This window comes from Berghia stephanieae, chromosome 7, assembly GCF_034508935.2.
Source record: "Berghia stephanieae isolate SIO BIC M18660-M18661 chromosome 7, UCSD_Bste_1.3, whole genome shotgun sequence".
In the NCBI taxonomy this organism is placed as follows: domain Eukaryota; kingdom Metazoa; phylum Mollusca; class Gastropoda; order Nudibranchia; family Aeolidiidae; genus Berghia; species Berghia stephanieae.
The window spans coordinates 8,444,672-8,459,573 of record NC_088366.1 but is presented as its reverse complement, the minus strand read 5'-3'; the positions used below and the strand labels follow the sequence as shown (position 1 = coordinate 8,459,573).

General features: G+C 36.8%; 1 protein-coding gene and 1 long non-coding RNA gene across 2 annotated transcripts in view; both read right to left on the bottom strand.

The window, feature by feature from the left end:
• The window catches only part of LOC144976635 (uncharacterized), an 83,064-nt gene that overhangs the window by 5,970 nt on the left and 62,192 nt on the right, over positions 1 to 14,902 (bottom strand). Inside the window, exons 45-51 of the mRNA XM_078920935.1 lie at positions 12,555 to 12,689; positions 11,401 to 11,476; positions 10,473 to 10,573; positions 7,947 to 8,081; positions 7,018 to 7,131; positions 1,668 to 1,827; positions 34 to 133 (exon numbers count right to left, since the gene is read on the bottom strand). Coding sequence (XP_078777061.1) covers positions 34 to 133; positions 1,668 to 1,827; positions 7,018 to 7,131; positions 7,947 to 8,081; positions 10,473 to 10,573; positions 11,401 to 11,476; positions 12,555 to 12,689 — 821 coding nt within the window. The remainder of the gene's footprint in view (positions 1 to 33; positions 134 to 1,667; positions 1,828 to 7,017; positions 7,132 to 7,946; positions 8,082 to 10,472; positions 10,574 to 11,400; positions 11,477 to 12,554; positions 12,690 to 14,902) is intronic.
• LOC144976637 (uncharacterized) lies at positions 13,427 to 14,890 on the bottom strand. Its single transcript, XR_013646130.1, has 2 exons — positions 14,233 to 14,890; positions 13,427 to 13,543 (listed from the first exon to the last, which is right to left on the bottom strand). It is a non-coding gene; the product is annotated as an uncharacterized LOC144976637 (long non-coding RNA).

The window sequence follows — 14,902 nt, the reverse complement described above, 5'->3', positions numbered from 1 at the left end:
AATCTACCTATCTATTCAATTTGTCAAATCTACCTTTTCTTTTTTTAGTCAGGCCCGGACTGTTCTCGTCGTCATCTTCCTCGTCTTCATCGCTATCACAGAGGTAATCAAAGTCTGGACTCAGATTGGGGGGCTGGGGGATAAAAAATTGGCACATCAGAATAAATTAAATTAAATTGAGCTTTTATATAGCACAATATCCACTAAACGTGCTCAAAGCGCTTTACAAGGGGTCCCTGGTCAACAGCAACATTTAACAAGTAGGACGGGACATAACGCCTGTTAGGCGATATTACAATTTTTCGGACAAAGACAACGCTGTTATCGGCCAGGTACTCATTTTACACCTGAGTACGGTGAGAGAATGTGAGTAAAGAGCCTTTTCCAGGGACTCAACTATGCGCCAAGCACGAGGCTCGAACCCAGGACCTTTCGATCCGAAAGCGATTGTCATACCACTAGACCACATAGCCGCACAAATCAAATCAAACTGTTTTGGACGTAAACTACCCTCTCAATCTGGCAGTCAGTCGGGTTGGAAAATGGAAAAAAGAAAGGGTAAGACGATGAGGAATTGGTTCAAATAGGAAACAGATGTAGATTCCACGAGCACATTATCAAAGTACTTAGTTTGGGATCACCTAAAAGTCTCATCCAGACACAAGCACAAAATCCCACTCAGAGGAATTCACTTAAATGTTTATAAGTCATATGTTAAAAATATAAAAATAACAATACATAAGAGAGAGAGAGAGAGAGAGAGAGAGAGAGAGAGAGAGAGAGAGAGAGAGAGAGAGAGAGAGAGAGAGAGAGAGAGAGAGTTAGAGAGAGAGAGAGAGAGAGAGGAGAGAGAGAGAGGAGAGAGAGAGAGAGAGAGAGAGAGAGGAGGAGAGAGAGAGAGAGAGAGAGAGAGAGAGAGAGAGAGAGAGAGAGAGAGAGAGAGAGGGAAAGAGAGAGTTAGAGAGAGAGAGAGAGATGATTTACAAGGAATAAAATATCATCTCCCAAAATTAAAGCTCTACATTCAACAGTTTCCACCCAGCCAGGGACTCGGGGCCAGGGTCAGGACAAAACTAAGTAATCTCATTCCAAGACAAAGATAGAAAGCAAGTTGGAAAACATTTAGAGGGGGATAGAAGACACAATCTTGTTATACGGATGCGAAAGCTGGACTACAAATGCAGAAACACAAAAGAACATTGAAGCTTTTGAAATGTGGTGCTTGAGAAGGATGCAGAGAATATCGTATACTGCACACAAAACGAACGAAGAAGTGCTAAACCAAACATACCAACAAAGGAAACTAAGACCCTTAATAGTGGATCGACAACTATCCTTTTTCGGACACATAGTAAGGAAAGGTAAGAATGAATACCTGGCAAGTTGTGGAAAAATACCTGGTAAACGCGCCCGGGGGAGACAAAGAAAAACACTCATAGACCAACTGAAGGGCTTCACCAACCTAACAATCCAAGAGCTGTTTGAAAAAGCAAGAGACAGGGAGGAATGGAGAGAGATAATTCATGCAGTATCCGAAGCCTGGACCCGGCATGGAACCTAGAAGAAGAAGAAGAAGAAGAAGAAGACACAGTATGTACCTCCCTGCCCACTATGGGAGGTCAGGAACAACACCCAGGAAGTAGAAATCAAAACGAAACTGGACTTACTTTGTTTTTCTGTTTGAGCAATCTGCCCCATTTTCCCTCTGTCTGTTTCCGCAGACTGATGATGGTATAGGATGCCTGGGGCTCCACTCGACTCTTGCTGGGGATGACGTTGCCGTAGAGGTCCCAGTCCAGATGGAATAGAGTCCCCTCTGACTCAGCACTGGCAGGCAAAGGAAAATAAGATTTGTTTTAGTGTTTTTGCAATGGTGGTGCGGCTATGTGGTCTAGTGGTATGACACTCGCTTTCGGATCGGAAGGTCCTGGGTTCGAGCCTTGCGCTCGGCACATAGTTGAGTCCTTGGAAAAGGCTCTTTACTCACATTCTCTCACCGTACTCAGGTGTAAAATGAGTACCTAGTCGTTAACAGCGTTGTCTTTGTCCGAAAAATTGTAATATCGCCTAAAAGGCGGCATGTCCTGTCCTACATGTTAAGTGTTGGTGTTGACCAGGGACCCCTTGTAAAGCGCTTTGAGCACATTTAGTGGATATTGCGCTATATAAAAGCTCATTCAAATTTTTAAAATAAAAAATTTAGGTCATTTCTTTAGCGCCAGTTAAAAAGAAGAAAGGAGAGTGAAAAGATTTAGACCTGAAATATTTAGCAGCAAAGGAATTGAGAGACAAAGGGGAATACTTCAACAGATATCAGAAGCAGATTCAAGAGCTATATATCATTGTAGCTTATCTGACACCATTAAAAAGTCCCACACTGACACCACTACAGAATACGATTCAATAGTCTGATGTCACGCCACCTGGCAACGGCGGCCATCTTGGTTCTAAACAAAAAAATTCATTGCTTTTTATTCTTCATGCTGGCTAGAACTTTTCATATGCCTTGTGATCAGAATGTGTAAAAGTCAAAATATGATCAAATGTATGGGGTTTTTCCCCCCTCTGGATAAGCTTTTATGCTCGATGGAGAAATGTTTCTTACGGCGTCCGCCATTGTTCCGATAGTTTAGAGCCAATGTTACTAAGTTACCATGCGTCATTAGGAAGGAAGTGACGTTACGACTGTTGAAGAGTATTCCCGCCTAAAGGAACACACTGAGATTGTCACAAAAGTCGCTCAAGGCCATGAAGCCAGAATGTATCCCAAGTTCTATAGTGTGAAATGGAATAGAAAGGCAATAGTCTACCGCAAAGTACTTTCTGCCAGATCTAACAGACCCAGCTACCCAATCAACATTGGGTGGGCAGAGGGGACAACAAAAAAAATAATCTCGACCACCTGTGATCGAACTTGGTACCTTTGTGTGTGATGCCAGTGCTCTATGAATTGAACTATTAGGAACCCCAGATTGTCACTCAATGAGCATTAAAATCTTTAATTAAGTAATGACAAGTCAAACATATAATGGAGAGATCATTTGTGACCCACCGTCTCAAAACGGTATTATGTCGGAACGAACCAGATGCTTAAAAGCCGAATTTAATGTTAAAACAGGTTAAAAATATAAATTGTTGGCATTCGCACCCAAAAATATGGTATCCATTCTCCTCAATAAAACATACAAACTCAACACAAGTCTGATATTTCTGGCTATAAATTCAATTTTCAAAATCTTAACCATCCCGACTTAATACCGTTTTGAGGCAAAGGGTCACATTTACGAGGACAAAAAATGTAATCTCACAAAAACACCAATCCACCCAGCTACAACCCAGGCCAAAACAAATGAGTACCCTTCCAGAATAAGGACACATGGGCACTTTGTAAGGACAAAGGATATAGAAGGTTTGAAGAGATAGAAAAAACAGTGGACTGATGAAGACTCTATTGGTCAAAAAAGATCCAATGTTCTGCCCTGATGGAAATTCCACCCACCATAAAATAAAATACGAAAATTGGAATTCTTCTTCTTTATAAACATCGACTTACTCAGACAGACTGGGTATGACAGTAAATATAAATATGTGTGCGTCCCTGACATAATCAGTCGCATGGTGAAAATTTTTGTTTTGCGTTTTAATTTTTTTTTTTTTTTGAAAGCCCAATGTCTCCTGAGTATTTTAATCTTTATTTGAAGCAAATCGGGTGATTTTTCATGAAGTTATGGTCATATGCATGGGCTAGGGTGTGAAACCATAATTTTGAGAGAATCGGTTCCAAAGTTGATATTTAGTAAAATAATTACCTTTATAAAAAAATTAAAATAAAATATTTAGGAGTAGAATTTAATTAAAATATTTCATCATTATGTAGATAAATGATTGATTTAATGATTTTTGATGAGAACTCATTTTCCATAAAAATTGACCTCTTGACAAAAATTGTCAATATCTCTGTTCAAAGTTTTTCACCATGCGACTAATTATCTCAAGGACACACACATATGTGCAATAAAAAATTTTTTTTTAAAAAAAGCAACGAAAAATAAACCCAAACTACAACTGTCCTGAAAATCTGTAGTATATCTGAATATTGTCTGAATATTAGCTCAAAGACTGTACACCGACAGTAAGTTGTTTATTTCACTGTCACTTAAAAATAGTAGTGAACAAAAATGAATATAAGGGCTTCGAAAAACAACAACATACCTAATACAGAACGTTTCAGGGCCAAAACCCTTCTTCAGTCAATAACAAAAATAATTTTTAAAAAGCATTAATACATCATTTAATTTCGATAAATACAGCAGTGAAATGTTTGGCACAGCTGTCCGCAGGAAAAAGGATCCATTTGTCTCGATTCTAAGTGACGGTTTTGAGCCCGAAACATTCCGTGTTTTGGCACTTTGTTCTTTTCTAGCAGCTTAGTATCACTTCCACTGTCACTGGAACTGTTCCATGAAAATGTTCAGAGAAAGAAATTCTTTCCGATAAATGACAGGTTCACAATGTTCAGAGAAAGAAATTCTTTCCGATAAATGACAGGCTCACAATGTTCAGAGAAAGAAATTCTTTCCGATAAATGACAGGCTCACAATATTCAGAGAAAGAAATTCTTTCCGATAAATGACAGGCTCACAATGTTCAGAGAAAGAAATTCTTTCCGATAAATGACAGGCTCACAATGTTAAGAGAAAGAAATTCTTTCCGATAAATGACAGGCTCACAATGTTCAGAGAAAGAAATTCTTTCCGATAAATGACAGGCTCACAATGTTCAGAGAAAGAAATTCTTTCCGATAAATTACAGGCTCACAATGTTCAGAGAAAGAAATTCTATCCGATAAATGACAGGCTCACAATGTTCAGAGAAAGAAATTCTTTCCGATAAATGACAGGCTCACAATGTTCAGAGAAAGAAATTCTTTCCGATAAATGACAGGCTCACAATGTTCAGAGAAAGAAATTCTTTCCGATAAATGACAGGCTCACAATGTTCAGAGAAAGAAATTCTTTCCGATAAATGACAGGCTCACAATGTTCAGAGAAAGAAATTCTTTCCGATAAATGACAGGCTCACAATGTTCAGAGAAAGAAATTCTTTCCGATAAATGACAGGCTCACAATGTTCAGAGAAAGAAATTCTTTCCGATAAATGACAGGCTCACAATGTTCAGAGAAAGAAATTCCTTCCGATAAATGACAGGCTCACAATGTTCAGAGAAAGAAATTCTTTCCGATAAATGACAGGCTCACAATGTTCAGAGAAAGAAATTCTTTCCGATAAATGACAGGCTCACAATGTTCAGAGAAAGAAATTCTTTTCCGATAAATGACAGGCTCACAATGTTCAGAGAAAGAAATTCTTTCCGATAAATGACAGGCTCACAATGTTCAGAGAAAGAAATTCTTTCCGATAAATGACAGGCTCACAATGTTCAGAGAAAGAAATTCTTTCCGATAAATGACAGGCTCACAATGTTCAGAGAAAGAAATTCTTTCCGATAAATGACAGGCTCACAATGTTCAGAGAAAGAAATTCTTTCCGATAAATTACAGGCTCACAATGTTCAGAGAAAGAAATTCTATCCGATAAATGACAGGCTCACAATGTTCAGAGAAAGAAATTCTTTCCGATAAATGACAGGCTCACAATGTTCAGAGAAAGAAATTCTTTCCGATAAATGACAGGCTCACAATTGTTCAGAGAAAGAAATTCTTTCCGATAAATGACAGGCTCACAATGTTCAGAGAAAGAAATTCTTTCCGATAAATGACAGGCTCACAATGTTCAGAGAAAGAAATTCTTTCCGATAAATGACAGGCTCACAATGTTCAGAGAAAGAAATTCTTTCCGATAAATGACAGGCTCACAATGTTCAGAGAAAGAAATTCTTTCCGATAAATGACAGGCTCACAATGTTCAGAGAAAGAAATTCTTTCCGATAAATGACAGGCTCACAATTTCAGAGAAAGAAATTCTTTCCGATAAATGACAGGCTCACAATGTTCAGAGAAAGAAATTCTTTCCGATAAATGACAGGCTCACAATGTTCAGAGAAAGAAATTCTTTCCGATAAATGACAGGCTCACAATGTTCAGAGAAAGAAATTCTTTCCGATAAATGACAGGCTCACAATGTTCAGAGAAAGAAATTCTTTCCGATAAATGACAGGCTCACAATGTTCAGAGAAAGAAATTCTTTCCGATAAATGACAGGCTCACAATGTTCAGAGAAAGAAATTCTTTCCGATAAATGACAGGCTCACAATGTTCAGAGAAAGAAATTCTTTCCGATAAATGACAGGCTCACAATGTTCAGAGAAAGAAATTCTTTCCGATAAATGACAGGCTCACAATGTTCAGAGAAAGAAATTCTTTCCGATAAATGACAGGCTCACAATGTTCAGAGAAAGAAACTCTTTCCGATAAATGACAGGCTCACAATGTTCAGAGAAAGAAATTCTTTCCGATAAATGACAGGCTCACAATGTTCAGAGAAAGAAATTCTTTCCGATAAATGACAGGCTCACAATGTTCAGAGAAAGAAACTCTTTCCGATAAATGACAGGCTCACAATGTTCAGAGAAAGAAATTCTTTCCGATAAATGACAGGCTCACAATGTTCAGAGAAAGAAATTCTTTCCGATAAATGACAGGCTCACAATGTTCAGAGAAAGAAATTCTTTCCGATAAATGACAGGCTCACAATGTTCAGAGAAAGAAATTCTTTCCGATAAATGACAGGCTCACAATGTTCAGAGAAAGAAATTCTTTCCGATAAATGACAGGCTCACAATGTTCAGAGAAAGAAATTCTTTCCGATAAATGACAGGCTCACAATGTTCAGAGAAAGAAATTCTTTCCGATAAATGACAGGCTCACAATGTTCAGAGAAAGAAACTCTTTCCGATAAATGACAGGCTCACAATGTTCAGAGAAAGAAATTCTTTCCGATAAATGACAGGCTCACAATGTTCAGAGAAAGAAATTCTTTCCGATAAATGACACTCACCTGCATTTCAGGTTATTCCGGGATATTTCAAAGTCGTCCACACTTGCATTCTTGACCTTGACCTTCAACTGTACCTTGAAACACGTCTCTGTCCAGGCAACTGGTGGAGTAGATCTGTGGGAAAGAAATCATCTAATCTCATTATCTATTCCCATGACTGGTGGGACTCAAATTTTTAAAAATACAGAGAAGAGCCAATTGTAGTTAAAGGAAATAATTAAACAAAAACAAAAGATAGTTTAGACATCTCACTTGTTAAAGTGTGGTCTCTCACGAAATCAAATTGTGATAGCACCATGTAGGTTCCATGTCTTGTCCTACACACCAAGTGTTGCTGTTGACTTAGAACCTCTTGTAATACACTTTGATCACGTTTGATAAATACAAAATCTCACATCCTTTTTTAAAATTTTTTTTAAATTTAAAAATATTTGAATCATAAAAAAAAAAGAAACAACAACAAAAAAAAAAAAATGTTTAAGCTTTATTCAGTTTGCCTTAAATAGGGACTAATAAGCCAAAAACTGCGCAGGGCCTTCCTCTTCTTCTATTTCCTTCTGGTGTCAAGTGTATGGCACTTTTATTAATTTATCTATTAACTCTTTCAGAACTGAGGCTATATTCGCATTTCCATCACAAAATGACTGACCTCTGATTGCAAGCTAAGACAAAGCGACATTCGAATTTGGCGCAAAATCTCAATTAAATAACCCCCAAGGTCCAATTGAATGTTCTGATGAAAGAAATGATACCATTGGTTCAATTTATAGTACTTTTGTAGTAAAGTAGGATTGGATTACATTATTATTTTTGCCTTTCAAGACCGGCCCCAATGTGCGGCCATTGGCCAGAAGAACAGATTCTGTGCGGCCAATGGTGCTGAAAGAGTTAAAAGCCAGATCAATTCCAAAATTATGAAAATTACTCACACTGCTTGGCCGTAGACATCCTCCTCAATTCGTCGGCCAGCAAGACCTTCCTGGGCCGGAAATTGTAAGGTCAAGGACGCCAACAAACCTTGACAGAGAACCTTCTCTGGACTGGGACTCAATTTGTTACACACTCTGAGGATCATGGGATATAATATATCATAGATTTTAAAATACATTTCATGCATGTCAGATTCACTCAAACTAGGCTATTTATTTAAAATGCAGAAAGGGACAATAGCAATTGCTTGCTACCCTTTTGAATAGGACGTTAGTCAAAATGCAAAGTATTTTTCACTAGATCTAAAAGAAACAGCGACCCAAACATTGGAGGGTGAATGGGGGTAGGGGGATTGATCTCAATCACTGCTGAGTTGATGAAAGGGGGGGGGGGGGGGTTGTGTGTGGAAAATCTCAGTCCCATTGCATGTGAAGCGAGAGCTTTGGCAACTGAGCTTCTACAAGCGGTAGACTCTAAAAAGTATTGAACAAAACAGAATAGAACACCTTAAAAAAAAAAAACAAGAACAAAACTTGTCAGGCTCAAATCCTAAGGGCCATCATGGATGTGTTCTGAGAAAGTTTCCTCCCATTTATCTGGTTTTAAAGTGAAGTAGTTTTACCGTTTTTAACTGTTTTTATTGTTGGCTGAAGATTGGTTTTGAGCCCAAAATGTTCCATGTTTAGTAATTTGGACCTTATATTATTTTATCTTACTAAAGGCTTAACTCACTCAACCCTAACACCGACTATATCCGTAGTTAACCCGGGTTACTTTCACTTCATGCCTATTTATTACATTTTTTTTTTTGGAGATAAATTATATTCGTAGTATCAAAGCTAATTTTTTTAGTTGTTACATGTTAATGATAGATGAAAAAAACAATTTTGAAAAATAGAAAAATTCTCTAGGATTGAGTGAGTTAATACATAGGAACTATCCTTTAAATGCCTTTTACAATAGTTTTTAATTACAGAATCTTTTTTTTCTTATTTTTTTGAAGCTGTTACATCCATTTCTGGCCAAATCAACTTGGAGGTCAAATCTGTAAAATTCAATCCAAAATGAATCACTCGATTTTACTCCAATAGGCTTCAACAGTCGTGACGTCACTTCCCTTGTAATGACGTATAGTAACTTAGTAACTGGTTCTAAACTCTCTGAACAATGGCAAACACCCTGATGAAATACTTCTCCGACGAGCATAAAAGTGTATCCAGAGGAGAAAAACATTATAAATCTGATCATGTTTTGACTTTTATACATTCTGATCACATGACTTGTGAAAAAATTCTAGCGAGCTTGAAGAATAAAAAGTACCGATTTTCTTTGTTTAGGACCTCATTGCTGGGCGACATGACATCGAACTATTCAATCCTATTCTAAGTGGATTTGTTTAAAAAAGAAAGAAAAAAATGTCTTCTTTCAAAAATCACCATGAAAATAATCTGACACAGACGTGAGTGGAGAAATTTGTTGGTTTGACGGTGTTATGCCCTGGTTGCTAGGACATAACCCGAACGAGTCTGGAGTTGACTGTACCTTCCCCAGGTTGCTAGGCATTTTGAACACCTCTTTTAGTGTCGGAAACCAGAGTCAGTTGTAAGTTTCGTCCAGCTGAACAGAATACTGCCTTTCCAGCAGTCCAGTTTTATATTATGATCTTTTAGTTGTGTTTCTTATTTGTGGATGTCAGGAGGGAGACAAGAAGGATGAATGATAAGTAGAGTTATTTTGTTCCTATTTGTGTTATACATATAATTTAGTTTCTGTCATAAATGTATTGTGTTTGTAAATCTTGATTTCCTTCATTTTATTGTTATCATTGTCTGACCGTGAAACACTGACTTTCTCTTTCTTTCTCTTCCCTCTGATCAGGCTAGGCCCAGTGCAGTGGCCTGATCTTCCTCTCCAAGGGAACTTATCAACGAGTTCCCTTTGTCTACCTTGCTTGGTGAAACACGAACTTTCTCTTCCCTCTGATCAGACTAGGCCCAGTGCAGTGGCCTGATCTTCCTCTCCAAGGTAACTTATCAACGAGTTCCCTTTGTCTACCTTGCTTAGTCTTTTCTTTTGTTGACATTTTAAAATTTTAAAATTAAATTGAGCTTTATATAGCGCAATATCCACTAAATGTGCTCAAAGCGCTTTACAAGGGGTCCCTGGTCAACAGCAACATTTACCATGTAGGACGGGACATGGTGCCTGTTAGGCAATAATACAATTTTTTGGACAAAGACAACGCTGTTCATGGCCAGGTACTCATTTTACACCTGAGTACGGTGAGAGAATGTGAGTAAAGAGAAATTTCCAAGGACTCAACTATGCGCCGAGCACGAGGCTCGAACCAGGACCTTCCGATCTGAAAGCGAGTGTCATACCACTAGACCACATAGCCGCACGTTTCGGACTGTCTGGCTCTACTGACTCTCCGGGAGTGGCCCGAATCGTCACAACGGTAGTGTCATGCTATAAAGAATAGGAAAACTTGTAAATATCTACTACTAAATATTCTAACAACTTACTGCCTCACAATGGGCTGCAATCCTGCCTCAAGCAAGATCATCTTGTACTTTCTATTTGAGTCCACTAGGGCACGCAGAGTTAGCACCAAATTGCTCAGACACTGTGGATGATATGATGATGATGATGATGATGATGATGATGATGATGATGACAATAATAATGCTATCACAATAAAAGAGGATAAAAAATGTTTGCTATGAATATTTTTCATCATAATCTTTGCAATATTGTTATGTCATATTATAATTACAGAACAATTATAGAAGAAGAGGAAGAAGAAGAAGAAGAAGAAGAAGAAGAAAAGATGAACGTTATTTATCTACTTCTGGAAATTTACATTGGGTGTTGCCATAGACTAGTGAATGTCTGGAAATAATGAATCAAATAAATAATAAAAAGGGAATAGAATGACATAGAAGTAAACAAAACAAAGAGGAAGAAGAAAAATCAAGAGGAATGAGGAAGAGGAAGAGAAAAACCTAACAAAAACCTTCCATAAGTTTTCAAAATAACTTATTAGTCATATCTTGGCACATTCTAATATGCGTTCTCAGAACATCTGCTATGTTGAGATTGGAAATTGTCTTATTCAATCTTAGAAATCTAGAAGCTGTGAAGTATTAAAAATATCAAACAAAAATTAACATACAACTTCAAAACAAAAATAAAGATTCTTAACACTGAACTTTTCCAGCTCAAAACCCTTCTTCAGCCGATAACAAAAACAAGTTAAAGAGTGATATTTCATGTTTTTGTTGTTGGCTGAAGAAGGGTTTTAAGCCTGAAATGTTCCGTGACAAGTCTGTGATCAATTTTTTGAATTTATTAAAAACATTTTTTTTCCAATACTCTCTACTCATATCTGCTTTCTATCTTTCTTTCTTTTTTATTTGGTTTTATATTATTTTATTTTCCCTTCTCACTTACAGCAGAGCTTTTCAATGTTTTCAAAAGTTGTATCAGCAGCTTGATGGTCGATTCCTTCAATAACTTTCTATTTATACTGGCAAGATAGAAAAATAAAACAAATTAATACAAAATTTCAGTAATCTTTAATGTTTACAAAAAATTAAACATCACCAGAATCAATCTAGATTCTAATTACAATAAAATTTAAAAAAATCAATTAAAAAAAATAAATCTATGACATTTTTTCGGGTAAAAAGAAAATAATCTGTTTATTCCTGTGGCTATCTTTTTTTTAAATTCTAATATGATAACATTGGTGACAAGATTGTTTACAGCCGCCCCCCCCCCCCCCTCCCTTACACACACACTCTCTCTCTCTCCAATTCATGAGTAATTTTTATTTCGGCAGATGATAAATCAGAAATGTCAGCTTTGATCCATGCATTGTCTTATGGAAGATCTCCATTTTTTAAAATGTCACATTAAGGATATTTACATAATTTACATTATACCTTTAAGCCACATCTGTCAGGTGGTGTCGAGTGATAGGCATTCATTAACGGAACCTGATCTTTCCACAACTTATTTTTTTCCTTGAGCAAGAAGCTTTAAAAAATGTGAGCATTTATATAGTGCAATATCCACTAAATGTGCTCAAAGCTCTTTACATGGGGTCCCTAGCCCACAGCAACATTTTAACATGCAGGGCGAGACATGACACCTGTTATGTGATATTACAATATTTTCAATTCCCACAACACTGTTAACGACTAGGTACTCACTTTATTATGACAGAATGTGTGTAAAGAGACTTAACTATGCGCTCCTCAGAGAGAGACTTGAACTCAGGACCTTCCAATCCAAAGGCAGCAGCTTCTAATGGTGCTCACACTACTATGTTATGACGATCGACCCAATCAGCAAATTCTTTACCACACATTCGTGCAGTGTCGCAAACCCTCCCAGAAGCTTCGTCACAACACAGCGTTCAACTAGATGCTCTGCGGGTTCGGTTGGAGAGTGTCATACCGCAAGACCGCATAGCTGTATATCCCTTATTGCTAACATTGTGGTGCTACATTGTGGCTGATGCTAGGGTTAGGTTAGTCTTAACTCAAGAAAGGCCCTACAGATAAATATTCCCCTGTGGTATTTTCTTTTTTTTCATCTACCTGAGATGGTTGGCCTGGGCCAGAGTAGCCAAAAGATGAAGCCAAGGCTTCTTCCTGTCCTCCCTGGTCCCTTCAGCAACCAGACACTCCAGGATTTGAGTGAACAAAATGTCTTCTTGGGATTCAAACACAGCACTGGAAAACGTTCAACAGTGAAAAAATGGGAATAAATGAGAATAAAACAACGTGAATTCACACGCACAAAAAAAAATGTGTTCTCTAAATGTGACCCATTGTTTCCAAACAGTAGGTAGTCCAAACTGAATTTTTTTTTTGCAAGAAACACACCCATTCAATGTTTTTCTTGTAGAACTTTTTATTCTGATTACTATGATATTTGATTTGTCTTCCTAGGTCAAAAACTAAAAAAGTTATGGCAATTTGAAAATCATGGATTTTGGGCCGAAAACGGGAAAAGTTAAAAATACTAAATTTCCCAAGTTTGGGGTACCCCAAAATCATTATTACTATAGATACAGATCTAAAATCGCTTGTGGTTACAAATATGATGGCATAGAATAAGCCCAATTTTTTTGGGAAGGCTATTTAGCATAGTTTTACCACAATAACTTTTCAAAGTTCAGAAAAATCACAGAAAAGCAGTTTCCAAAAAGTTGCCGAAACATGCGAAAAAGACGCAACTTCAAACTGTCGTAACTTTTTTGTTTGTTGACATAGGATGACATATTATATATCAAATTAATCAGGTTTTAAAGCTCTATCTGAATGGTGTGATATATAAGTTCTGTAAGATCATTATCAGTAACTCAAGAGAGGAAAAAGGTTGCCAAGTTTAAGAATTTGGACAAAAGTACCCAGACCCAGTGGTGGCCGATAAGCTATTTTCTCAAAATAATGGAACAAGACATGTCTTAATAGCTAAAACCAAGGTTTATTTATCATTCTATGCAGGACGGATGGTAAGGTTGCCCGTCTCCCCTTTCCCACAGCCAGGAATGTCCTTTTAAGGGACCTGTACTGGTCATCATCTGTTTAAAACAAAGTAAAGTAAAAGCAAAATTAATGTTTTTCATATGTTTAGGAAAAATGAGGACATTTTAAATTTAAACCGATATTCTCTTATTTTTTCACTTTTGGAATTTTGTTTCTTCCTTTTAAAAAAAAACTCACTCCAATAAAAAACATAAATTTAAAAAAAAAAAATCTCAGCAAAACAGAATATCCTTCTAAAGTCAATGAAAAGAAAAAAAAAATATGTTTATAAAGAGTCAACTATAAAAAATGAATAAGTCATATTTATTTACATTATTGTGAAGTAGTAAACAACTCACAAATGGAAATATATAATCTAGCCAAGGAAAATAATTCTCTACCTCCAGGTCTGTCTATCACTATCATCGATGTCCGCCATCTTGGATTTTCTTAGATATTTGTAAGGGTTGTAAAAATCGTTCTAGTGGCTTAAAATTAATTGCCAGTAACACAAAATTAATTTATTTAATAAATATAATGCTTGAAGAAAGCAAATTACTGTATCACAGCTTATTCTGAAAATCAGAAATAAATAGGCTCTTCATTTTCTGAGACGGACCCAGAGTTCAGCCATTTTGAGAAGATGGGTTTGAGGACGATGTTGGATAAAACAATAAAATAAACAAATTTAAACTTAATACCTCTTAATTTATGATATTAATAAGTGAATTATATATTTATTTACCTGTCAGAACCTTGTATCGAGAAATTTCGAACGGTAGCGTTGATTCAGGCGAGATTTATTTGTTAGCCATTGGAGACGTCTGATACTGCTGCCGGCCGGTGGGAAAAAGAATTTCATTCATAAAGTGATGCGTTGTTTCGGTTTAAGCATTCTGCGCCGTTGGACATTTTTTAGTGTTGTTTTCGTATTTATAAAAAGGAAAAATACGGCTTTCCAAAAATACCAAATAGAACTTGATCATAATGAAAATTAGCCTTGAAAAGTTAAAAAAAATGCGATATTTTCAAAACCAAAAATAAGAACTACTACTATTTGGTACCAAAATAATCGGCCCTCTTTTACGTGTCTTATGAAACCAGTTTGGGCGAGATTGAACGAACGGCGCAGTTTGCCTGGCTATTTACGTTGAGGCGGTATGATTTTTTTTTTTCGGCGAGCGATAAAAAATGGCTCAAGTGACTATTTTCGTTATCAAAGCACAAAGTCAGTTTTTTGTGCATGCTAAAACCAAATATATCATTGGAAAGATCAAAGATTGATCTTTTTATTGATATATATTTCATTGCATTTACAATGAAAATACGTGGTGAAGATTAAGTGGGAACTTGATGGAAATCAGCTCATTTTACGTCCAGAACCCGTTATCGGGGCAGTTTGGACTACCTACAAA